Here is a 25,474-nt window from a genome sequence, read left to right as displayed (position 1 = left end):
CTTAATACTAGTTCTTCTGAACCAGAATCATCAAGTGATTACGGCGATGTTGTCATGGAATTACAATCTTCTTCTTCCTCTGAAGCAGAGATTGAAAACCCTAGATGTTCCTGTAATCCTTCGCATGATGATTATTATAAGGCAATTGTTGAGATGAATGGGTTAAGCTTGAATGTTTTAACTTCAACTCAACAATCCTTATTGGATCTTATAGATCATATCCAGGATCCTCAAATCAAGATGAAAGTCTTTGAAATAGGTTCTGCTTTGGCACGATCTAATGAGGACACGGGTAATCCAGATTTTCTGCGAGCAGAAAATCATTACAGTATGAAAGAAGTTCTACGCAGATTAGAACACCAAGGACAAAATTCTCGTCCTGCTAATCTCCCTGATCTTAAAATGGAGATTAATCTTTTAAAAGAAGAAATTCGTCAGTTGAAGTCTCGTCAGACTACGATGGATTTAGAGATTACTCTTTTAAAAGCAAAATCTGCAATCCCTTCTTCATCATCTAATGATGAAGTTCCTCAACAGGAAGGTACTAATTATCTTCAACTCCTGAATCAAGTTACTTACCAAAAATGGTATATATCTATCAATTTGGTAATTAATCAGGAGTACACAATCACTAATGCAATTGCCTTAGTTGATAGTGGTGCAGACATGAACTGCATCCAGGAAGGTTTGGTTCCTACTCAATATTTTGAGAAAACCACTCAAGGTCTTACCAGTGCAAGTGGAGGTAAGATGCAGATTAAGTATAAACTTAATCATGTTTTCATTTGTAAAGAAGGTATTTGTCTCCCATCTACTTTCTTACTCATCAGAAATTTGGCACAACAGGTTATTTTGGGCACTCCCTTTTTAGCTTTGATTATGCCAATTGAGAAAATTGATTCTCATGGAATATGCTCTACTTTACATGGTCAGTCAATAACTTTTCAGTTCTTGACCCCACCAGTAAATAAGCATATCAATGCCCTTAAAGATAACATTATCTTTAAGGAAAAGCAACTGAATTATTTGCAACAGGAGGTATCCTCCTTAGCAATTAGTCAAAGATTGGTACAACCCAAAGAGCAACAGAAAATTGAGTCACTACGGCAACACTTTCTAAAGGAAATCTGTAGTGAGATTCCTAATGCTTTTTGGGCCAGAAAGAAGCATATTGTTTCTTTATCCTATGTAAAAGGGTTTACCGATAGCATGATTCCTTCTAAAGCCAGTCCCAGCCACATGAAAGCTGACTACTTGGAATTATGTAAGACTGAAATCAGCTCTTTAATGGCCAAAAAGCTTGTCACTACTAGCTACTCCCCCTGGAGTTGCAGAGCTTTTTATGTCAATAAAAATGCTGAAAAGGAACGAGGAATTCCTCGATTGGTTATTGATTATCGACCACTTAATCTTACTTTAAGTTGGATCCGATACCCAATTCCCAACATCAAAGATCTTTTAGATAGGTTACAATCTGCTGTGATCTTCTCTAAATTTGATCTTAAATCTGGATATTACCAGGTACAAATCACCGAAGAAGACAGGTACAAGACAGCCTTTTGTGTACCTTTCGGACAGTATGAATGGACAGTGATGCCATTTGGGTTAAAAAATGCTCCTTCAGAATTTCAACATATTTTGAATGACATATTTAATCCTTTTACTGAATTTTCTATTGTTTATATTGATGATATTCTCATATTCTCAAAATCAATAGATCAGCATTATAGACACTTGAAAATTTTCAAAGATGTTATTTACCGAAGTGGTTTAGTAGTTTTTGCTCCTAAACTAAAATTATTTTTAACTAAGGTCAGATTTCTTGGTCATGAAATTTGTGATGGGAAAATTCGACCTATTGATCGCAGTATTGAGTTTGCTTCTAAATTTCCTGATGAAATCAAGGATAAAACTCAACTTCAAAGATTTCTGGGTAGCTTGAATTATATTCGAAGTCACTACAAAAATCTTGCACAGGATACAGCAATTTTGTACACCAGGTTAAGGAAATCTCATTCCCCTTGGACTTTGGATCACACCAAGGCAGTCCAGAAGATTAAACTCAGAGCCAAACAAATTCCTTGCTTAGCTCTAGCCATTTCTTCATGGTTCAAAATTGTGGAAACAGATGCCTCCAATATTGGATACGGTGGTATTCTTAAACAGAAAAATCCAACGACAGGAACAGAGGAGCTTGTTCGCTTCACTTCAGGAACTTGGAAAAATGCACAATTAAATTATTCAACCATAAAAAAGGAAATTCTTTCTTTGGTTAAATGCATTTATAAATTCCAAGATGATTTAATCAATCAGAAATTCTTGTTGCGCATTGATTGTAGTGCTGCTAAACAAGTACTGGAAAAAGATGTAAAAAATTTAGTTTCCAAACAGATATTTGCTGGTTGGCAAGCTGATTTATCTGCTTTTGATTTTTCTATTGAATATATTAAAGGCAGTTCTAATTCTTTACCTGATTTTCTAACTCGCGAATTTTTGCAGGGTTCAAATAAATGATTGCAATATTATATATGACAATAATAATATATGCAATATGGATCGCAAGATTAGAAAACAAGAGTACTTACAGAAAACTTTCTTTATTTAATTTTCCAAGCTAGTACAGAGAAATATTACAAAAGAGAGAAGAGAAAATTGAAAGATACATTAAAGGGAAACATTGCCTTCTATTTATACATAAAATGGACTTGAAATTAATAATTTGAAGTCCGCATAGTGCATGGGATCGTGTGCTGGAATAATGCAGTCGGTCGGCCCACCACTAAGTGCTGTCTCCTTATCTGATGGAAAGTAGACATCTGATAAAGGAAATACTGTTGAATCAAAGACTTTGGGAAAAGTTCTTTGGCTTCTTCTGTCGGCAAGATAAGAGGAATCCTTACTTTTTGGGTGGATTCATCTTGTCCTTCAAATGTCCTGTGAGCGAATCCCAATAATCTGCTATTGAAATCTCATCTTCGGAATTAAGATCTTCATTGGGATCCTGAGCATAACCTGCAAGACAAGAAAACTGATTTCCATCTTGACTGGTCTGGCTAGAGACTGATACCATGGATGCATCATCTCTTACTGTAGGGGTAGAGGATTCAAAGGATTTAACAAATTTATTCCTCATAAAATCCATGCATTTAACCATTAAATCTGCTTCGGTAATTAATGGTTGTTGTTTTCTGATCATATCTTTAACAAGTTCAAAGGGGTTAAAGATTTCTGGTTCCGGAATAGTCAACTTTGGAATCTTATCCATATATTCCATTGTTTTCTTTCTGATCTGATGGAGGAGGGCTTGGATAGGTTCTTGAGTCATGCCTGACCACCATCTGTAATAAAAGATCCTCTGGAGGACTGGTAACTTGTCAGTGGTATAACCACATTGGAAATCCCATTTCCAAATCCAAGGGATTCCAAATTCAGTAAAGAACAATAGGGTGGATTTCCCTACAGGAATATTATCCTGTCCTCGTAATTGAGGATGAAATTGTTGCCATGGCAAATATAATTTGCTGATTGATTCAGGCAACATATCCAGATCAGGGCCAAATATAGCCCACCAGGGTATAACCCAGTTGGGGAAATCAACCTTAACTGATTGAGGACATATCTTGAAGAACCAAGAATGCCTATGCTTCGGATTTTGATAAAAGAACGAATATGTCCATGCTGAGATATAATCCCAATAATTGTAACTGTGACCATAGGATATTTTCCTTGGCAAATTGGGATTTAATCCCCAGTCACTAGGCCGTATAAGCCTCTTAAAGATAGCTTTACTATAAGTAAGAGGACTATCTTTGGAATTCGGAAATTGCTTCGTGTGGTTGATTTCCACAGAGGAAGTTTCAGTAAGAATGGCTTCATAGATATATCTATGGCGACCATCCGGTGCAGCATATTGTTGAGTTTGGAAATATCTGGATTTTACTTCCCAAGGATCTGGCATCCATTGCTCATCTTGAGAATCCAGTACCAATGCTGTTTGAATATACCTTTGATTAGGTATCCATGGAGTTTCTTGTTCAAGAACCTCTTTCATGGTTGGTTTCTGTTGTTGTTGCTGGGAACTACTGCTTCCTTTAGAAGGAGTTTTGAGCAGATCAGCAACATGCTCCAAATATGGAAACTGATCTTAGTTAAAAATAATTTTAGTTTAGGAGCAGAAACTACTAAACCACTTCGGTAAATAACATCTTTGAAAATTTTCAAGTGTCTATAATGCTGATCTATTGATTTTGAGAATATGAGAATATCATCAATATAAACAATAGAAAATTCAGTAAAAGGATTAAATATGTCATTCAAAATATGTTGAAATTCTGAAGGAGCATTTTTTAACCCAAATGGCATCACTGTCCATTCATACTGTCCGAAAGGTACACAAAAGGCTGTCTTGTACCTGTCTTCTTCGGTGATTTGTACCTGGTAATATCCAGATTTAAGATCAAATTTAGAGAAGATCACAGCAGATTGTAACCTATCTAAAAGATCTTTGATGTTGGGAATTGGGTATCGGATCCAACTTAAAGTAAGATTAAGTGGTCGATAATCAATAACCAATCGAGGAATTCCTCGTTCCTTTTCAGCATTTTTATTGACATAAAAAGCTCTGCAACTCCAGGGGGAGTAGCTAGTAGTGACAAGCTTTTTGGCCATTAAAGAGCTGATTTCAGTCTTACATAATTCCAAGTAGTCAGCTTTCATGTGGCTGGGACTGGCTTTAGAAGGAATCATGCTATCGGTAAACCCTTTTACATAGGGTAAAGAAACAATATGCTTCTTTCTGGCCCAAAAAGCATTAGGAATCTCACTACAGATTTCCTTTAGAAAGTGTTGCCGTAGTGACTCAATTTTCTGTTGCTCTTTGGGTTGTACCAATCTTTGACTAATTGCTAAGGAGGATACCTCCTGTTGCAAATAATTCAGTTGCTTTTCCTTAAAGATAATGTTATCTTTAAGGGCATTGATATGCTTATTTACTGGTGGGGTCAAGAACTGAAAAGTTATTGACTGACCATGTAAAGTAGAGCATATGCCATGAGAATCAATTTTCTCAATTGGCATAATCAAAGCTAAAAAGGGAGTGCCCAAAATAACCTGTTGTGCCAAATTTCTGATGAGTAAGAAAGTAGATGGGAGACAAATACCTTCTTTACAAATGAAAACATGATTAAGTTTATACTTAATCTGCATCTTACCTCCACTTGCACTGGTAAGACCTTGAGTGGTTTTCTCAAAATATTGAGTAGGAACCAAACCTTCCTGGATGCAGTTCATGTCTGCACCACTATCAACTAAGGCAATTGCATTAGTGATTGTGTACTCCTGATTAATTACCAAATTGATAGATATATACCATTTTTGGTAAGTAACTTGATTCAGGAGTTGAAGATAATTAGTACCTTCCTGTTGAGGAACTTCATCATTAGATGATGAAGAAGGGATTGCAGATTTTGCTTTTAAAAGAGTAATCTCTAAATCCATCGTAGTCTGACGAGACTTCAACTGACGAATTTCTTCTTTTAAAAGATTAATCTCCATTTTAAGATCAGGGAGATTAGCAGGACGAGAATTTTGTCCTTGGTGTTCTAATCTGCGTAGAACTTCTTTCATACTGTAATGATTTTCTGCTCGCAGAAAATCTGGATTACCCGTGTCCTCATTAGATCGCGCCAAAGCAGAACCTATTTCAAAGACTTTCATCTTGATTTGAGGATCCTGGATATGATCTATAAGATCCAATAAGGATTGTTGAGTTGAAGTTAAAACATTCAAGCTTAACCCATTCATCTCAACAATTGCCTTATAATAATCATCATGCGAAGGATTACAGGAACATCTAGGGTTTTCAATCTCTGCTTCAGAGGAAGAAGAAGATTGTAATTCCATGACAACATCGCCGTAATCACTTGATGATTCTGGTTCAGAAGAACTAGTATTAAGTAACAATTTACTTAATTGAAGTCTCAATTCCTCTTCTATGTGAAGACTACTGAGCTTTTCCTTAGTTCTGCATTTGTTTGCATAGTGGCCAATGCGCCCACATTTGAAACATTTAGCCTCAGCCTTGGGCTTTCCTTTACCCTTTGCTTTAGGAGTATATCTCCTTTTAGGCTTAGTATGCTGTCTAGAATTATCCTTTTCCTTTGAATAATTCTTTATTTTGGAATACTTCCTTTTATAAGGTTTTTCAACCTTATTTCTTTTCCTAGGTTTAGGATAAGATAAGGGAGTCTGATAGGCAAATTGATCACAAAATTCACCTACTTCCTTTCGACCAGTTAATCTTTGGGATTTTAACTGGGATTGTAACTTCAGATCATTACAGAGAGCTAGACCTTCTTGGATTACAATATTAACTAATCCACCATAGGTATAGTTTCTGTAAGGAATAGAGATACCATTATTCATATCTCTAAGCTTTTTCCTGATTCTTTCAGCAAAAAAGGTTGGCAAACCATCTACAAATTTGGCTTTCCAGTGCTCATGATTTGCATCATTGAGCTGGAGAACCTTTGCCAAGAATACATCTTTATACCACCGGAAATGAGTTAAAGATGGACATCTTAGATTTTGTAGAAGTTCACGACTCCGTTCACTATTAGCACCTTCAGGGCCAACAAAATGTTGGATAATAGTGGTAATGAGTGTGTAAACCGCATCAGGAGCAGGGCCTGATTGTTGAGTAGCTTCATCTTTAACAATCTTGGTAGCAGAAAAGATTTCAGCTTTCTGAATGTCAGTGAGAACATTATCCCACCATCCTTTAAGGATTCCTGTAAAACCAGCAACGACAAACTTAGCAATGGTTGGGTCAGTATTGTTGTTGATTTTACAAACTTGGCCATACATCAGGATTTGATGAATAACCTCGTAAATCTGATAATCAGATTTGCCATCTATGTTCCATTCATAAATGGTCTTGCCATGAAAAGATTTCTGTGTATGAAAATAATCTTCTTCATACAAGATATCTTGAGGTGTGGGTCTGGGATAATAATATCGACTCGGAGCAGGGGCTGTATTTGAGTGGATATTCTTATCATAGACAATTCTGTTGAACTCAGGGAGCTGAGTAAGATCCTTAAGGACTTCCTCAATATGAGGTAACACATTCTCAGAATCAGAACCAATTTCAGATTCATCATGGGATAAAGTCTGAATTTTAAGTCCTTGAATTTTCTGAGTAAGAAGAGTAAGAAATTATTCATTCTTCTTAGGATGTGTCAGATTGAAGCCTTGAACTTCAATTGCAGGTTTCACCAATGCTTTGGATAAGGAAGCTTCTGGAGGAGAAGATTTTTCAGAAATACACTTAGTATTAATTGTATTTAATACAGTGTCTATTCCCGTTTCAATTCTCCCAAGCTGGGACCCTATCGTTTGTAAGCAAACATTGGTATAATTGTTCTGTTTGTAAACGTGAGTAATGTCCTTTCTAGTAGCAGTACTAGTTGGATCAATTACTTTCGGTTGGCTATAAGCCTTGGTTTCCACTTTAGAACCACTGTCCGGGTCAATTCTTTTGAGAATTAGATGGTCAGGGGGAGGATGGACAGAGTGGAAAACCTTATCGTCAGATGTGGTCCATGGTTTGAGAAAATCATCCAATATGTTAATATTAACAAGAGAATGATTGGTCATATAGAACCAAGAAACAAAAGGTATAACCATTTTGCGTTCTTGGACAAATTCATAAAATTGGGTTTTGAAAAGTTGTAATTGATTTTGGTCAAAACTTTTGAAATACCAACTTCTGAATTCTTTATATTGATCCTGTTGAAATTCAGCATTAATGGCAATTCTATCAGGGACAAAATCCATTAAAACTAATATTCATGTGGGTCATTAATGTCTGTGGGATCGTCAAACTGATCCTTGACAGATTCATTTCCGATTCCCATTTCAGACACCGAGCATCCCTAAGGGTTGCTTGAATACAGGCATCCATACCTAACAAGGTTAAATGTTTAAAAGCAATTTGAATTAAACCTATATGGATGTACTTGTATTTATGCATGTGCCTCTGAAGGTCACGGGAAGACAATAACTTAATTATTGTATCCTTAGTGCTTAATTGCATGGTCTGTTCCATGGTCTTGATAGTCCATAGATCAGCTAAATTAAGCATTCCGATTTTGTAAATGCTTTTTGCACTTACTGGAGGGATAGTCCATTTGTTCAATTGATTTTGAACATTGGTCCATTCCACTACTTCAGTATTTTTTACCAGTTCTGAATCCTGGTTGTCCTGTAGTCCTGAAGAGGAGGACGAAGATGGTTGTAACATGGTTGTTAATTATTGTTAATACTTTAAGGTCTGCATAGCATAAATATTATAATATTATATAGTGAACAGTAAGTTACTATTCTGTCGTCTTTCTGCTTAAGAGAGATTCTATTACTCGTCTGTCAACGATTTACTGGAAACAATACCCTGTGTAGCAATCCAATGCAAAAACGGGTTAAACATTCCAACGCGACTTTTGGACGACCCATAATTGAATCTGGGATAAACATAATTTAGACAGAATAATATTCATATTGTTCATTACATAATGACGATAATAATCATGCTACCAGAACCTAAAAAGTATTAACAATAGAAACTTAAGCCATCATGGCTCTGATACCAAATAAAGTATTAATATTATTATTTTCAACATAAATTAATATTATTTAATTCTAATTTCTTTGAAAGTGCATAATAAAACATTGCGCAAATATGACATTTCGCATGTTATTTTTAACATTGTAAGTTGACTAACGTAAATAAAAAAAGTTGTGTAATTAACGCTATTTTGGTGTAATCAGAACAATCTTATCATAGTCACAAAACTCGATCTATACAAATACAACACATGGAATCTACCGTTTGTTTTTCGATTATGCGCCATCTACATGTGGACAAGGCAACGTGGGAGACCCACCAATATACATGACCCAATAACAAATTACAATACAAATGAAAATTCTTTATAAGTAGTGCAGTGATACCTAGGATGGATCAAAAGACTATAATACTAAATTGAGTTGAAACCGGAGGGTAACTCAAAAGTATTCCCAGCTCCCACAGCTCCTTTCTTCAGAGATGGTGATGATGATGGCAAGAAGGCGGCCATTGACATTATTGGCAAAGCCTGCTCTGAGTATGGTTTCTTCCATTTTGTGAACCATGGGGTGCCGCCCCTTGGTCTGATGATACAAGCCACGGAACTGTTTTAAGACATTCTTCCAGCCGGTTACACCGGACCACTCGGCTGACAAGCATGAGCATTTCTTGATGTTTCCACCTGCATCAAACTTCAATGTCTACGCCAAAAATCCACCCCAATTCGGGTAATATGTCTATTCTTTTTCTAGTTTCCATCATGAAGTTCACTGTATGAAATGTATGACACTTGATCACTTTATACATGTCTTCTACCATGTATCACTCTCCGAGCTATCAGTGTCACCGGTGACGGTGTCCACACAAAGATATTCACACTAGATATTAAAGGACAACCTGATATACCATTGGCACATGTAATATCAATCTGAAATGGAGAATATTTATTCTTTATACAGGATTGAGAAAAATAAAAAAAGAAACAAACAAACAAACTGCATTAATGTATTATCAACTCCAACTATTTCTAAAGTGTAAAGTCGTAAATTTATAAAAAGTTCAATTTGACAACAAAGTAAATATCAAAGAAATAAATCCAGACTTAAAAATGAAGCAAGCATGGCTTGTTTTAATCAAAACGAATTATTTCAAATCCCACAATTAGTCACCAGTGAAACAGTGAAGTGAATGGAAAATTTAGCTGATCAATCAATGCGAAAGGAAAGAAACCAATAATATTTAAAACATGGTATCATAAAGATATCCATTAGTCATCTACTAGTACCTTTATTCAGTCGGTCTAAACTCTCTGTTTGTGTAGCATTGATTGATAATCTAATCAATTATCATAAGAATTCATTTTAATCAGCCCTAAGGAAACAAAAAGAATCAATGTAACGTATGCTAGTAAAAAAAAAATAGTGTTATGAACTAAAAAATTTACAATGTAGTGAAAAGTCGCATAAAATGACATTTATTGAAGTCCAAATAACAAGTCACACCAACAAATGAGTAAAATGGATAATAAGACTTTCTAGGTTTACTCATTGGACACCATCACATAGATATCTCAATCTTGAAATTTTTATTAGCAAAGAAGAAAAACAAATAATCTGAACTTTTCAAACCACGCAGAACTAAGCTTTTGGGATTGATCTGGTAGTTTAGGTTTTCGAGCTGATAATCTGAAGCCAGAACGATTTGAGTTGAAAAGTGCATCTAATTTTACTAGTGACACCCAACTCCCCCAGAGTATGATACTCCAGTGCAATACCCACTGCGGTATCCAGTTCAGTTGATGCAACCCAACTTTCCCATAAAATTCAGATAAATCAACCACATAAATGAATCCCAACAAGAAACAATGTCAAACGGGTCAGTGGCCTAGCGGTATCAGCCTCTTAGTTCCCAAAGGGAGATCAAGCATTCAAGTCTCAGAAGAGACAAGTGTGTGTGAATACCAACTAGGAAAAAAAAAAATGACTCCCAACAAGAAACAATGTCAAACGGGTCAGTGACCTAGCGGTATCAGCCTCTTAGTTCCCAAAGGGAGGTCAAGAGTTCAAGTCTCAGAAGAGACAAGTGTGTGTGAATACCAACTAGGAAAAAAAAAAATGACTCCCAACAAGAAACAATGTCAAACGGGTGCTAGCTTAAACCAGCATAGAACAAAGCTTAGCCATTGCCAGTGTCCTAGATCATATGTTGGATCCATTCCAAGAAACTCACTACGGCCTCGTGTCAAGCAGCTCCAGCCTGCACCAAGCAAATTAGAGATTGCTGCAACCATAATATCTTTAACAAATGCAATCATATATAAAAATACTCACAAACACATGCATATATATAAATTTGTATAGATATAATAATCGCACCTCAGAAACCATAATTTAAACAATACAACCTTGCAGGAGAGCTGCAAAAATTTAACTTAAAAGAGATTTTATAATTCATGACCTAACCAGATCCTCCACATGGTCAAGCTAGCTTTGTGAGGTATGAAGTTGATACAGATGTTAGGACACCCCTATATTAATGAGTTGTGCACTCTCTGCCCTGCTAATGGACATCACCATAAAGAGCCGAGTCCAATTCAACTATCCATCTTGAGCTACCACATGCCTTCACTTAACCTTTTACAAACAACTATCACTGTGTTTCTTCCATAATATATCTTGAACAAATTTACAGTATAAACATTCAAATTGTTTTTGATAACTCCATAATTTGCATACGATATCTGCAACGTTTCCAAATACTGGTTCAAGGTGAAAATACTTGAGATATTATATCAGACTCTTCGTTTCTGAAAATTCATGGTTTTCTTATTCTTAAAATTGTGCTTGGATTTTCTCCAACTTGCTTTTCGTACATTCCTCAAAGGTTCCAGAAGTTGAAGTAATTTGAAGAAAAAAAGGCCCAGGTTTGTGTTTTGGTAGTTGGTCTGAAATCTAATTTGTTCCAAGGATTTTTTAAGTCTACAGCATTGTGCTAAATATATCTAAAAGAATGAGAGGTCCAAATTGAATGAATTGTTCTTTTTATGGACAATGCGGCAAAACACCAAAAGTCCTGTTAGTGCAGGACAGGTTCCATGAAATGTGGAAACCGTTCAAAGCTAGCGACGTAGGGCTAGAGGTCAGGTAGTTCTTTGGGACTGCCAAAAAGCGATTCGTCAGGTATTTCCTTTATTGTAAAATTATGCAAAGAAATTCAAATACAAATATGGTAACAATCAATCAGTCCGTCTATGAAAAAGCTTGTTGCACAAGTATGGTAACATTAACAGAAGGGGTGAAGAAAAAAATTGTATTATAGGAGAGATATAATTGATATGATAGGTGATGTACCAACATAACAGTTCTGACCAGAAGGATAAGGAAAATCTAGATTTATATAGAACAAGATACTGCAAGCATTAAAAAAAGAAAGAAAAAAAAACATTCAAATAAGATCACATAATAAGAAATATTGCACCTATCTACTAAGGGAATGAGAATGAGAAGGTAAGAATATCACATTTATTTGGAATATTATAAGTCTTAGTAAATTCTGTTTCCAAAGTTGTGTTTATATTAGAGAGAATAGAACAAAATGTATTGAAAAGTCCTGTAATGAGTCCACTAGTCATTTACCACGAAAGAATTAAGCATCAAGATGGGCTGAATTGAAGATGAAAGCTACCTTAGCATATGATTCAACTATGCTTCACATATTCAATTGTGTTAGGAAAGTTGTAAGTCGACCTTAATAGACTTCAGGAATTTATTTCGTAAAAGTTTAGATAGTTTTGACCACCTTATGAATTAGGTTGGGACTTGAAATAATGTCCAATGCAAGTTTGAAAGAGTATTGATGTTTAATGGCTCAACTAGTTGAATTGAGAAAGTGCTGGACAGCAGCTACAGTGCACTAGTACACTCCCAATGCACTGGTACAAAAAATGACCAGTGGCCTCAATGCGCTAGTACAGCCAATTTATGCACCGGTACATCGAGTTCAGTAAACTCAATGCACCAGTACATTGTTATAAATGCACTAATACATCTCAGAAGTAACCACAATGCACCAGTACATTAACCAATGCACTGCTACAGCGAGTATATTTTGCAGTTGGTCTAGGACTGAATTCAATTTGAACTTGATGTGGATTACACAACCTATGCTCTATGTATATATCAGTTAATCATTTTATAGCGTGAAACTTAGAAATTAAGGAGAGTGGATTGAGATTACAAAACCCCTAGTTTTTCATAAAATCATTGAGGTTTTCTCCAGTCACATTATCGGAATTTTGCTTAGAATTACCATGCTGTGTTCTGTGACTGGATTGAGAACCAAGGTGCTTCATTGATACTGAATTTTTAACCAAGTCATTCAACAATCAAACGGTTGATTTGGAGATTAAGAACGGTAGACCACAAATCCCTTGGAAGAAGGCAGATCTTTTTGGGTAAAGTGATTGCATTGAAAATCAGCAGTTGGAATATCATAGAAGTAAGTTGAAGTCAGCAGCTACTGGGGCTTAAATTACAGTGATTTCTAGTGTTGGAACCAGACACCTGAGACGCTTATTTGCTAGATCTTGACAAAGGGTATTATGAGCATTGGGCTGAGTCGAAGTTTAGTTGTAACTTCTTTAGGGAGTGGATTACTTTGCTCAAGATTGTCCCATGGTTTTCTCCATTGAAAAAGATTGGTATCTTTTGTTCATTAAATTGCTTTTGCTTTTATTTAGCATTCTTGACTTGCTTGGTTGCATGATTGATCGGGCACTAACTTAATAGATTTTAAAATTAATAAAAATCAGTCATATATAAAAAAGTACACCTATCCACCCTACTCTAGTTCATTGGGATCGTGTTACTCAACACAACACGTCCACTAGTGAAACTCTTAAAAAGTAACCTCAAGTTCCACATTTCATAGAACGTGATTTACGTAAGAAACCAGCGATGCAAAGTACTGCAAGTACAGTGACCTAAAGCAGATCCGAAGCCTAAACAAGCCAAATTAGTAATCTAAGAATTCAATAGTGGAGATTTGACGCACAGAATATGGGTTAATAAGATAAGACTTTATTGTCTGCTAACAAGTGTTGTTAAAGGCGCACATAGGCTCGAAGCGCAAGTCTAGCTCCTGTTGTCATCCCAGGCTACTAATGTTTGCTAGGCGCGCGCTTCGGTTGCACCTTGTCTTATTTGTTAGGCTGCGCCTAGGCATGCCTCACTGTTTTTTTTTTTTTTTTTTTTTTTAAATAATTATTCTATTTCTTAAGCCAAAAAGAGTACTTTTGGAAACTTAATAAACTAATAAGAAAACCTAAGCTTATGAAAGAAGGAACTTTTGTTCAAAAGAATAAACAAATAAGAAAGCCCAAGTGTCAAAGTGTGAACATAGAAAGAGTGAGACTGTGCGACCAACGACAAAGCCCTAGCTGCAGAGACAAACGATGAAGCCATGTCAGTTCTTTGTTTTCTCTCTTCTCCTCTACTTTTCTCTCCTCTCATCTTTGCTTACTTCTCTCTCTTCGTCTAGTTCTCTCTTCTCTTTGTCTTTTTCATTTTTTTTTGGCTCTATTTTTCCTACCTTTTTTAATAGATTTATTTCTTTTTATGCTCTGTTTTTCCATTCAAAAAAACAAATTTTGTTTTGCCTTTCAAGAAAACAAATTTGTGCTTTGTTTTATGGTTTATGCTTATATGGTTGATGGATTTACTTTTTTATATTTGATATTAATTTTTAGAATATTAATACAACTTATGAGATATGAATGCTTTTAAGGTAGTTTAAAATTTCAATTGTGCGCCTCACTTTACTCAAGCGCGCACCTAGGCTCCAAATGACCTCTAGCGCCTTGGTACGCCTTGAGCCTTTAATAACACTGCTGCTAACAAATCCTACAAAAGGCTATAAAGCTGAACCATTCCTAGTTTTTTTAGCATTAGCAATGTTGCTGCTAATGCTAAAAAAATTCAAGGGTTTTGCTAAAATGATTTTTTTCTTTTATTTATTAATAACTACAGATGACCTCAGAGCAATCTATGGAGGGACATATCTTCATTTCTCAATTTTTTATCTTGTTAGTTGTCGTAATAAAAAATGATTTGTTGTCTTATTGAAATATTTAGACATTTAACTTTTTCATCTTGTTAGTTGACGTAATTAGAAATAATTTGTCGTCTTGTTGAAATATTTAATAATTTTAAAAAGTTGAGAAATGAAGATATGCCCCATCATAAAAGGCAATAACTTTCGTACTCTATGTGCATTCATGGATTTTAACAAGATAACAAATCATTTCTGATTACGCCAACTAACAAGATAAAAAGTTGAGAAATGAAGATATGTCCCTTCATAGAAGGCAATAACTTTCATACTCTATGTTCATTCATGAATTCCAACAAGACGAGAAATCATTTCTGATTACATCAACTCATCATCATCATTCTTACCTTAATCCCATATGAATGGGGTCGGCCACATGAATTCTCTATCTCTAATATTTTCTATTATGTGCCATTCCACCTACTATGTTTAACTATTTTAAGTCATTTTTAGTAACTTCATCCCATGTTATTTTTGGTCGCCCTTGCCGTCTCTTACTTTCGATGACAACTAGTCTTCCTCTTTTTACTAGCACATCTATAAGTCTCCTATGTACGTGTTCAAATCATCTAAGTTACTCACTCTTATTTTCTTTCTTATGAGTGTCACGCCTAATTTTTCTCTTACACTTTCATTTGTGACCCTATCTCTTCTAGTCACTCCAATCATCCATCTTAGCATTCTCATTTCTGCTAGATGAAGGTGTTGTTCTTGTTTCTTTTTTAGAGACCAACACTTTGCCACATCAAATTTTCCTTTTAGCCTATGTGTTATTCTTCTATCACATAAAATATCGTAGCTTGTCTCCATTTTGTCCACCCAACACCAATTCACTAGTTATTTCAATAAGACGACAAATCATTTATGATTACATCAACTAACATGATAAAAAGTTGAGAAATGAAGATTTGTCTCTTCATAGAATGCAAGAACTTTCTTACTCTATGTTCATTCATGGATTTCAAAATAACGACAAATTATTTCCGATTACGTCAACTAACAAAAAGACAAATCATTTTCAATTATGTCAGCTAACAAGGTGACAAATCATTTCCGATTACGTCAACTAACACCTAACAAGACGACAAATTATTTCCGATTACATCAACCAACAAGGCGACAAATCATTTCCTATTACATCAACTAACAAGGCAACAAATCAACAAAACTACACGATAAAGACATTACCTTCCAAACCTCAATCATTTATTGAATCTTCAACGACAAAGTCCAGCTTTTATGCTTCATCATTCATCTCTGCAGAGAATCTAAAGTGCTGATAAAAAGAATCTACTTCCCGTTAAATTGACGAACAAACAAAAAACCAAACACATCAACAGAAAGGCAACACATAGCTAACAAAATAGTCAAATATAGACACATTTAATCCAAATCAACCAAAACAGGAACAAAATGGCAATTCAAATAAAAGAAAAGGCAATTTGAAACAGAAAACCATAATACATGAACATAGGCACACATATGAACTTAATTTGGGTAAATTAACATATGAATATATAGCTAAACAAAAAGTCCCAATTTACTATATATTCTTTTTTACTTTTATTTCTTTTTCGATATTTTCAACAACTATCCTAAATCACCCAATTCCAGTAATCATTTAAAAGAAACTAAAATCAACAAGGAACTTCATTTTCTCAAACAAATTAAACATTAAAACAAAATTCGAAAATAATATAAATAGAACAACTAGATCTAGATGCCAACCTATAATCAAACAGAAACACATCAATTTGAGAATAAAAAGGACGAGTTATAATTATTATTTTAAATAAAATTAAAGAACATTAATAAAGAACTCTATAGAATTTCAGATTCATATAAAAAATGAGAAGAGAATATCACAAAAACAAAGTAAAGCCTCCAAAGGAAGTAATCCTAAAGCAGCTATCTTCGAAAAGGTCCGATCACAACCCTAACACTGGCGGCTGTCTCCGATTCACTTGATGCAAGGCGGGATCCAATTCGCCATAGAACAATTTAAATAAAACACAAACATGCATAAATATATATATATATATATATGCACATATTTGCGTTTGTATGTATGTATGTATATATATATATATTATATGTGCTGGGCCTCCTGGCGAAGCAATTCCCGACCTGCACCAAGCGAATTAGAGAGCGCCGCCAAAACAATCACATTGCTTTCCTCGGCTAAAGTCATTCATGTACAAACACTCCTATATATACAAAAAAAAATACTACTACTGTACTACATATGTAAATGTATGTTCATATAAAAATGCGTATATAGTCTGACAATCCCATGTTTGGTGTGAGTGTGGGAACGAAAAAGGAAAAAAAGGGGAACCCTATCTTTGGCCTTCGGGAGTTACAGAGACTTGTGACAACAGGATCGTGACACGTAGCGTAGACGGTCACCGACATTTGCTGCAACGATTCCAAAAGTAAATTGGTTTCTGTTCGAAAAAGAAAGAAATAAAGGAGTGATTCGAGGTGTTTAAATGACAACCCTGCATTTGTGTTCGAATTACCGAAATGACCCACTGCAAGTGTTTACGTGGAGCACGTGCGCAACTTGTACCTTCACTTCCATCATGTTTTTTACTACTAGTAGGGGTGACAAAATCCAAGGAAAAGTTAGATTATGCGTAGCTTTGAATGTAGGCTTCCTCTTCTGTAATGCCTCCATCTCAATGTACTCCTTTTCAACTTTTTTGTTGTTTCAAAATTTCATGCATAATTTGAAGAGCTAATGTGTGTGTGTGTGTGTTTTGAAAAAAGTATATGCTTTGAATTTGAGCTAGGCCATGTTTTGTGAAAAGATCAAAAGATGTTAAGAATCAATTGGATAAAACTTTACTGAAAGATTGAAAGTGTTTTGAGTTGTGTAATGCGGAGCCAATTAAGTTGGATCTAACTTGATAAGGTATGTGATTATTATGGTGAACTCTAAAATAAGTTAATTTTAAAAGAAATGCAAATATAACAAAATTTTACGGGACCTTTCTCCAAAAAAGAAAAATTCATACAATCTTATTGTTCCTACATTAAATTGAACCATTGGTTAGTTTAAAATAATATATATATATATATATATATATATATATATTCCAAACAAATTTTTTTATATCATTTTACAGTTGTTTTTATAAATTTTAACTTAAAGTGGATATGCATTTAATGTCTTATTTTTTTAAAAATAATAATAAATAATCCTAAACCATTAAATTTAGTCTCTTAAATTGATAAAATAGCCCTACAAAAATATATTAGTATACTGCATATTACAGGAGGACTGTCATTCAATTAGTCTCAAAACCATAATTTATGGGAGTAATTCAAATCATGACGTGGAACTTTGATTCACGGGCATACCAATTGCGGTGCATGACAGCTTGAACATGTTATGTCATGGAGAGAAAATATATATTATATGGAGTCAAGCTAGTCCCCTATATATGTATATATAATTTTGAAGAGCTAATATATATATATGTGTGTGTGAGTGTGTGTGTTTTGAAAAAAGTATATATGCTTTGCGTTTGAGTTAGGCCATGTTTTGCGAAAAGATATTAAGAATTACCAGAATAAAATTTTATTGAAAGATTGAAAGTACTCCGAGTTATGTAATACGGAGTCAATTATGATGTAACTTAAAATAAGTTAATTTTAAAAGAAATATAGATATAATAAAATATTACGAGATCTTCCTTACAAAAAACTCATACACTCGTATTGTTCTAACAATAAATTAAATTATTGGTTAGTTTAAAATAATATATATATATTCCAAACAAATTTTTTTATACCATTTTACAGTTGTTTTTATAAATTTTAACTTCTTTTTAAAGTGGATATGCATTTAATGTCTTATTTAAAAAAAATAATAATAATAAATAATTCTAAACCATTAAATTCAGACACTCTAATTGATAAAATATACAAAAATATATTACTACGTAGTCTACTGTATATTACAGGAGGACTGTCATTCAATTAGTCTCAAAGCCATAATTTATGGGAGTAATTCAAATCATGACGTGGAACTTTGATTCATGGGCATACCAATTGCGGTGCATGACAGCTTGAACATGCTACGTCATGGAGAGAAAATATATATCATATGGAGTCAAGTCCCCTATAATGTAATGCCAAGTGGCTGAGCTATTAATGATCTATTAATTAACCTACCAACTTTAGTGTGCGAAAATGGTAGAACTGAAATATTATATATTATTTACATATATAATATTATACTATTGACCCCGTACTTATTAGAAAAATGTATTCATTATTCAATTATCAAAAAGCACAATTATTTAATTTCGAAAGTCATGTCTGTATTCTGTAGGTGATTCGGATGTTGGGTCTAATCAACTATTTTTTAATACGTAATTACAGCGTTCAAAGATAACAACAACGTTAAATTACTCTTGAAACATCACGTGTTTCATTTGAAGTAAAAAAATATTGAATCTGTTTACATCACGTGTTTCATTAGGGTTAAGTTGCTAATTGTGGGCTTTGCCTTTGAGTTTGGGCTTGGGCTCATTGATGCTTGGGCTGTATTTTGGGGCTTCGGCCCCTCTGTATATTTTCACATTTATGTACAATACTTTACTTTCAGAAAAAATATATATATTTATTTTATTTTTTACGGCAAGAGAAATCAATGACAGTGAAAAGAATCCAAAGTGCCAGTGCTCCTCTTGCTCCACTTGAGAAATATCAAAGGAATGGCATATGATGCCGGTATGCACAAAACAATGCGCACAAAATCATATAAAGAGGAGAGAAATATTATGATACATGTGACTTTTAATATGCTCAGAGAACAATACACACACCTACACATAAAAAAAAGGGCAAGTGGTGTCAGCTAAATTACAAAAATACACACTTCACCATGTCTCTTGCATATGGACAAAAAGAACTTGGGCCAAGAAAAAACCTCTTCAATGGTTGTGGGACAAGTCTACGACTTTGATATTATTATTATTATTACTTGTTAAATATATATATTTTAACATTTTCTATCAAAAAATAAAAGAAATAAAAAAAAATCTATCTACTTAAATCACGTCAAATTCATTATAAATTGACACGTAATATTTAAAATATATGATGAGAAAAAAATAAAAATAAAAAATAAAAAAAAAAACCAAATACAATCGCGACTTAAATTGTTTTTACTTGAAAAGCCTCATTGGGGAATATGATGGAGATGATCACAGTTTTAATCTAATTGCTCCACTATGAAAAGAATAATGACTTCTAGTACTTTCAAAACTTTTTTTATTTTTTTTTGAGTCGCTAATCTAGTTGCTTTTGAATCAATTATTATTGACTTATCTCGACACTCATACCAACTCGTCTAATTTTCAAAAGGGTTATGTTATACAAGTACCATGTATATATTGCATAGCGTGCTTATTTTTAGAAAAATCTATAATGATGTAGAATTGTATAGAGTATATTAGAATGCAGTGGAATGATTAAGAGTTATGTTGAGTAAAAATAAGTTTTGTAGTTGATTGAAAAAAAAAACCCCCACACACAATTGTAGGGTGAAATATACTCTATACAATTCTAGAGTTTAAAATGATTTAGAGTTTTTGTTAGGGAGATCAGATGCCTATATAAAAGATGGAATATTGTTAGTTAGTAAAATCAATGGTAATATTTAAAATGATTAGGTAAAAAAATGTATGTAAATGAATTGAATTCTTGTAATCTCACTGGAGAATAGTAGTTTAAAAAGTGATTGATCTTGTGTCCATGAAATTTTATGATCAATAAGAAAGTGCGTCATTCTTAGAGAATGGAGTATAGGTGTAAAATTATTATTAAATGGGTCGGTTATAATAATCTATTTTTTTTATATTAAATTAATTTCAGCTTGCACACTTAATATTTTAAAATTTTGAATTGATACTTTAAATTCTTCAATTGATACAAGATTGTAAATCAATTTATATAACTTTCGGTTCTTCAGAATTCCTTTGATTTCTTTAATCTAATTTAACTAGTTCTGTTTGTTTTTCATTAAAATGAATTTTAAAAGTGCAAAACTGAACTAAAAATATATATAATTTATTAATATAGAAACTAGATTGGGTCACAATTAACATGACAATACATTGTAATAATAAAAATGACATTGTAAATTCAAGATCATGTAACAGGTGCCATCAAGAACTTGAGGAGTACGATTATTTTCAACTTCAAATTCGGGGATTGACTAGGTGATGGCTTTCCTGGAATCAATTTATCAATATTATTTTCCTTTTTCAAAACAGTTTGAGATTCAGAGATCTCTGTTTCTTTGAAAAAAAAAAAAAAACTATATTTTGAGTGATTTTTTTGTCATAATAAGTGGGAAAAAAAAACCATAGGACTTTTAAAAGATGGAAAAGGAGAAGATGGAGGTTTAACTTTAAATTTAGTCAAGAGGAAAGAATCCTTAGAAGAATGACCAAACCCAATCCAGATTTTCCTTGTCAAGTTTCCTAAAAGTATCTCAAAAGTAAAAAAATTCTTTGTCAGTTGCTAATGTAAATCAGTTTTGTCACAGAGATTACTTAAATGACATAGCTTGATCAAATTCTTTTAAAGAAATCTTACCTTCTCTTTATAATCCTTCTTTTTAGCTTTGCATTCTTCAATGATTTTTAGCTTCTTTGAGTTTCTTTTCAAGACACGTGTGACATAATATTTACTTTTGCTTTTACGCAGAAGAAAAAGAGAAATATTATCTCCTTTTTTCTCTCTTAAAACTCTCCGCAAGTTACAGTTTCTCTTAATCTTTTCTTATTCATCTTATTAAATTTTACAATCTCTTCCAACATCCCTTAAAGACACGTTTCCTCTTTTTTTTTTGGTCACAATTCCAACATTCAACTTCTTACCTTTTTATTCATATTGTTTTCATCTTTAGGTTTGTTTTGCTTTTGGCTTAATGTTACGGTGACACTTAATTAGAGGATTTCATTTCTTCAAATTTTTACTTTTGAAATTATTTTAAAGAAATCTCCAGACTTCCTAGACAACAAAGCAATTTTTTTACTTCAACTCACTCAAAACTCTTGTTCAACCCTGATTAGAAGTTTTTAGAGGTTAATTTTTTTTTTAAGGTAGAGGAAATTTAAAATCAAATGTCACAAATGATTCTACTAACTACGTGAACAACTTATAAACACTATCGAAGGATCTTTGGCCTAACGGTATTAACTTCTCTATTCTCAAAGAGGAGGGGAGGAATTCGAACCGGATGTGAGCTTGGGTGTATGTGTTTCGTAATCGAATTTGTAACACAATGAGAATGACACACACACATACTTTGAACTGAATTGACATGATCAGGGTCAACTTGGCCCCTGGTTGTGGCTGTTTACAGGATCGATCAGTCAGAAAATAAAACCTTTCATCATTACTTCCAGTGAGGACCTGAAGCTTTGTTTATGACTAGCTTTCAATCACACACACACACACACACACATATTCTTCAACCCTCTTCTTATTGCCTTTCCTTTATGGAGAGTTTTCTAATCCTATACAAAAAATGACTTATTTCAAAACTTTGCACCTTGAATGTTGCTCTGCCTCTAGGGTTTAATTATCTCTATTTTCCCCTCTATTCTTTACAAGCATTGTAAATTACTCCAAATTAGGTGTAATGTTTTGCTTTATTTTATATATATATATATATATATATTAAATGGAAAAGTTGGTGGAGCCCACTCTTATAATAAGTGACCAAGACTTTTTTTTCTTTTTTCATTCAGTTTTTCTCCTCTGTTCGCGACAGTTCTCTCTTACCGGTTCTGTTTTGTTTTTTCTTTTTCTTTTCCACGTCAATTAAGCTTGATCTCTCATTCACTACTTAGTAATTTTGAGAGCCATTTGCAGTTATTCGAAGCCCACGACGAGATCAACACGTTGATAGGAGCAATTCCTTGATTGGTGCACTATAGGAGATTCGAAATCCTAGGATTTGAGGTGAAAAAATTGAGAGTTTTGCTTAAAAGTGAGGTAGGGGTCTCTAATTCCTACAATCTTGTTCCTTTGTGAATTAATTGTTCTTAATTAGTGTCATAACATGCTAAATTGTGATGATTGTTCCTTTGTGAATTAATTTTTTCTTGATTAGTATCCTATTAGTATTCTAACATGCTATATTGTGATAATTGTTCCTTAAAGTGACTTGATTGTATATATGAAACATGTGAGAATGTATATTTAATTGAATTATAATATGTATTTAATTAAATTGTATGAAAATAATAATAATAATAATAAAATGAAATAAAATAAAATAAAAACATACTTAATGTGTTAGTTTTCTATGCCAATTAATTTGTCAGAAATTTATGTGAAAGCTTATTAATTATGTGTTAAAAATTCTCTCCATTTCCATATATGTACACAAGCATTAGGCATGAAAGAAAAAGGGAAAGTGTTTTGAAATGAAATTAAAAGGGGATTTTGGGGAGAATTTGATGAAATGGTTTTTGAGAAAAACCCGGTCGCCGCGGAGTCACTAAAGGGCCGGTGTGTTAACATAGCCTAGAGGGAACTAAGGAGACTGCCCTAGCGTGGTTGAGCTATCTGGGCCCCAAATAACGCTGCGGAGGTACCAAAGGTCAAGGACAGTAGCCAATCCTTCTCTCATGTCGCTACGGAGTCACCAAAGGGCGGGTTATATTAACAGTTTGTGAAGTGATGATATTTTCTGAAAATGGGGAGTGACATGCATAACATTGCATTCATGGCACGAAATTTATTTGCTTTGAACTAAGAATTGATATTGTATTTTCCTGGCTTTACATGACCCCAAATTCCTATTGTCCTATTCCTTGTTTGGATTCATGGGGACACAAGAGGTATGTCTCAGGCACCACGTACTGAGCAATTTTGCTCACCCCTTTCATTTAACATTTTTTTTCAGAAAACGGGAAAGAAATGGCTGATGACATTCTACCACCGACTTAGTATGGATTAGGAGCTTCTTTTGTTGTTTTTGTACTTAGGTCTCACTATTTTTGTGAGACTAAGCATAATGTATTTTGTACGACAACTTATGGACTTTTCATATTTTAATTACACCTATGGGCTGTAACTTTTGTATAAGCTGTCTAAATGTTGAAAAATATGTGCATTTGATATTAATCTTGTAATTTGGGACTGTAAATATGATACTTGAATGATATAGTAAGTTATTGTATCACCATGGAGTGTATAATATGATATTTGTATTGCGATAGGTTAAAAATGCATTTAAACATGTTGTTGTATGACGATTTTTAGCGGAGGTCATGCCGAATTTTTTTTCAAATTTTGGCATCATTTAGGATCGTTACGTTAGGTTTCACCTCCATTCCAAAAAAGGAACTTTAACCAAAATTCAACCATATGGTCTTTCTAGAGATCGTGAATTCCGATTTCTTCACTATCAGAAAGCTGTTTGATATGCTCTTTCTCAATTTAGAGGATTTATTTGAAAATCAATAGTGAAACACAACAATAACTAGAAGGAAAAACAGAGCTTCTTATGAAAGTTGTGCCCAATTTTCTTATACCAATGTATTGTAAATGAATCATGGGCGTCACTTGATAATTCAAAGTCAGAAACATGAAATTTCACATTGTAATTCAATTGCAGATTGATTGTATCTACTCTTTTATGCTACTTTCTACAAAGGAATCCTTTGACATATATATAAAATCTATGAATATATACTTCCAAAAGAGAGAGAAAATTATTTCACTAAAGCTGCTTCCTGACCTTGAAAATGGATTGAAAGCATGGACATGAATGAGCAGATAAGTGAAACATGTCTGTATCTATACACTGATGAAATGAGAACAAGATTTGCATTGTGATCAAAGAGAGCACTTATTTAGACTTTGCTTCTGCAATATTTGCTAGTGTAAGTCCCATTTTTAGTAGAAAAATGAAGCTCACAATTCAAGTGCAACCCGAACTTAACAGAGCCAATAGGAGCAATCCTCCAACGAGTCCTCGCATTCCCTTTGAGTTCAAAGATAATGGTCCCCTGCTTCATAGACGACTCAACATACTCCTGCTCGCCAGGGCCTAGTGGAACTGGGGTTGATTCAACAGGGTACTTGTAATCAACCGAGCTATTCTTGCTCACATCAAACTGATCAGCAGCCAAACTTGCTACCTCCGTCCCGTGGAAGCCAAGTATGAAGCTTGCATCGTAGAAAGTCGCGTGGGCTTTCACGTTGTGATTCTCAAACCTGAGGACAATGGTGACCATTGTTGTGAGCTGACCGGCTTGGGAATAGTCGAACTTGTCAAGATTTGCATAGATGACACCAATGGAAGGCACCCTTGGCTTGATGACCTCGTATCCCACGAACACCACCAGGCCTGTGATTGTCACTGCAACGGCTAAAATGGTGCAGATTATGACTACAAGCCAGACGATGGGGTTGGTGCGTCTGTTGAAACCTATGGCGTGCTTGCGTGTTGCCATTGGGAGATGGTGGTTTGTGCAGGAACAACATCCGGTGGGATGGAGTGTTTTTTTTTGGGAATATATGTTGAAGGTGTTGATGAAGTTAGAGCTATTTGCGCTTTAGTTTTAGAGCTGTGTTGGGGTACTTAGCTCTCATGTGTGGGGAAGGTTTGGTATATCTTCCTTCCCTAGAGATAAAGTTTTGTTTTCATAATTAATGAATCTTAGGCACTTTACGTTTGCCTTGGACAACAGAAAAAAATACCAA

At 34.1% G+C, this 25,474-nt stretch overlaps 1 protein-coding gene and 2 long non-coding RNA genes across 3 annotated transcripts; 1 reads left to right on the top strand and 2 right to left on the bottom strand.

The window, feature by feature from the left end:
* Positions 1-8,776: 8,776 nt before the first annotated feature.
* LOC132281856 (uncharacterized) lies at positions 8,777-17,171 on the bottom strand. Its single transcript, XR_009471735.1, has 2 exons — positions 15,920-17,171; positions 8,777-10,879 (listed from the first exon to the last, which is right to left on the bottom strand). It is a non-coding gene; the product is annotated as an uncharacterized LOC132281856 (long non-coding RNA).
* Positions 17,172-22,344: 5,173 nt separating this feature from the next.
* LOC132285154 (uncharacterized) lies at positions 22,345-23,912 on the top strand. Its single transcript, XR_009472449.1, has 2 exons — positions 22,345-22,753; positions 23,670-23,912. It is a non-coding gene; the product is annotated as an uncharacterized LOC132285154 (long non-coding RNA).
* Positions 23,913-24,621: 709 nt separating this feature from the next.
* LOC132281764 (NDR1/HIN1-like protein 12) lies at positions 24,622-25,224 on the bottom strand. The gene has a single exon (XM_059783434.1). The coding sequence runs from the start codon at positions 25,222-25,224 to the stop codon at positions 24,622-24,624; it is 603 nt and encodes a 200-aa protein (XP_059639417.1).
* Positions 25,225-25,474: the final 250 nt, after the last annotated feature.

This window comes from Cornus florida, unplaced genomic scaffold (genome assembly GCF_030987335.1).
Source record: "Cornus florida cultivar Cherokee Brave unplaced genomic scaffold, ASM3098733v1 CherokeeBrave_3.0.0_Hap2_Chr11, whole genome shotgun sequence".
Lineage (NCBI taxonomy): Eukaryota > Viridiplantae > Streptophyta > Magnoliopsida > Cornales > Cornaceae > Cornus > Cornus florida.
This window is presented reverse-complemented; position numbering and strand designations above follow the sequence as displayed.

Bases quoted from the DNA above. Each gene is read 5' to 3' on its own strand.
- LOC132281764 (XM_059783434.1), bottom strand. From the start codon at position 25,224: ATGGCAACACGCAAGCACGCCATAGGTTTCAACAGACGCACCAACCCC.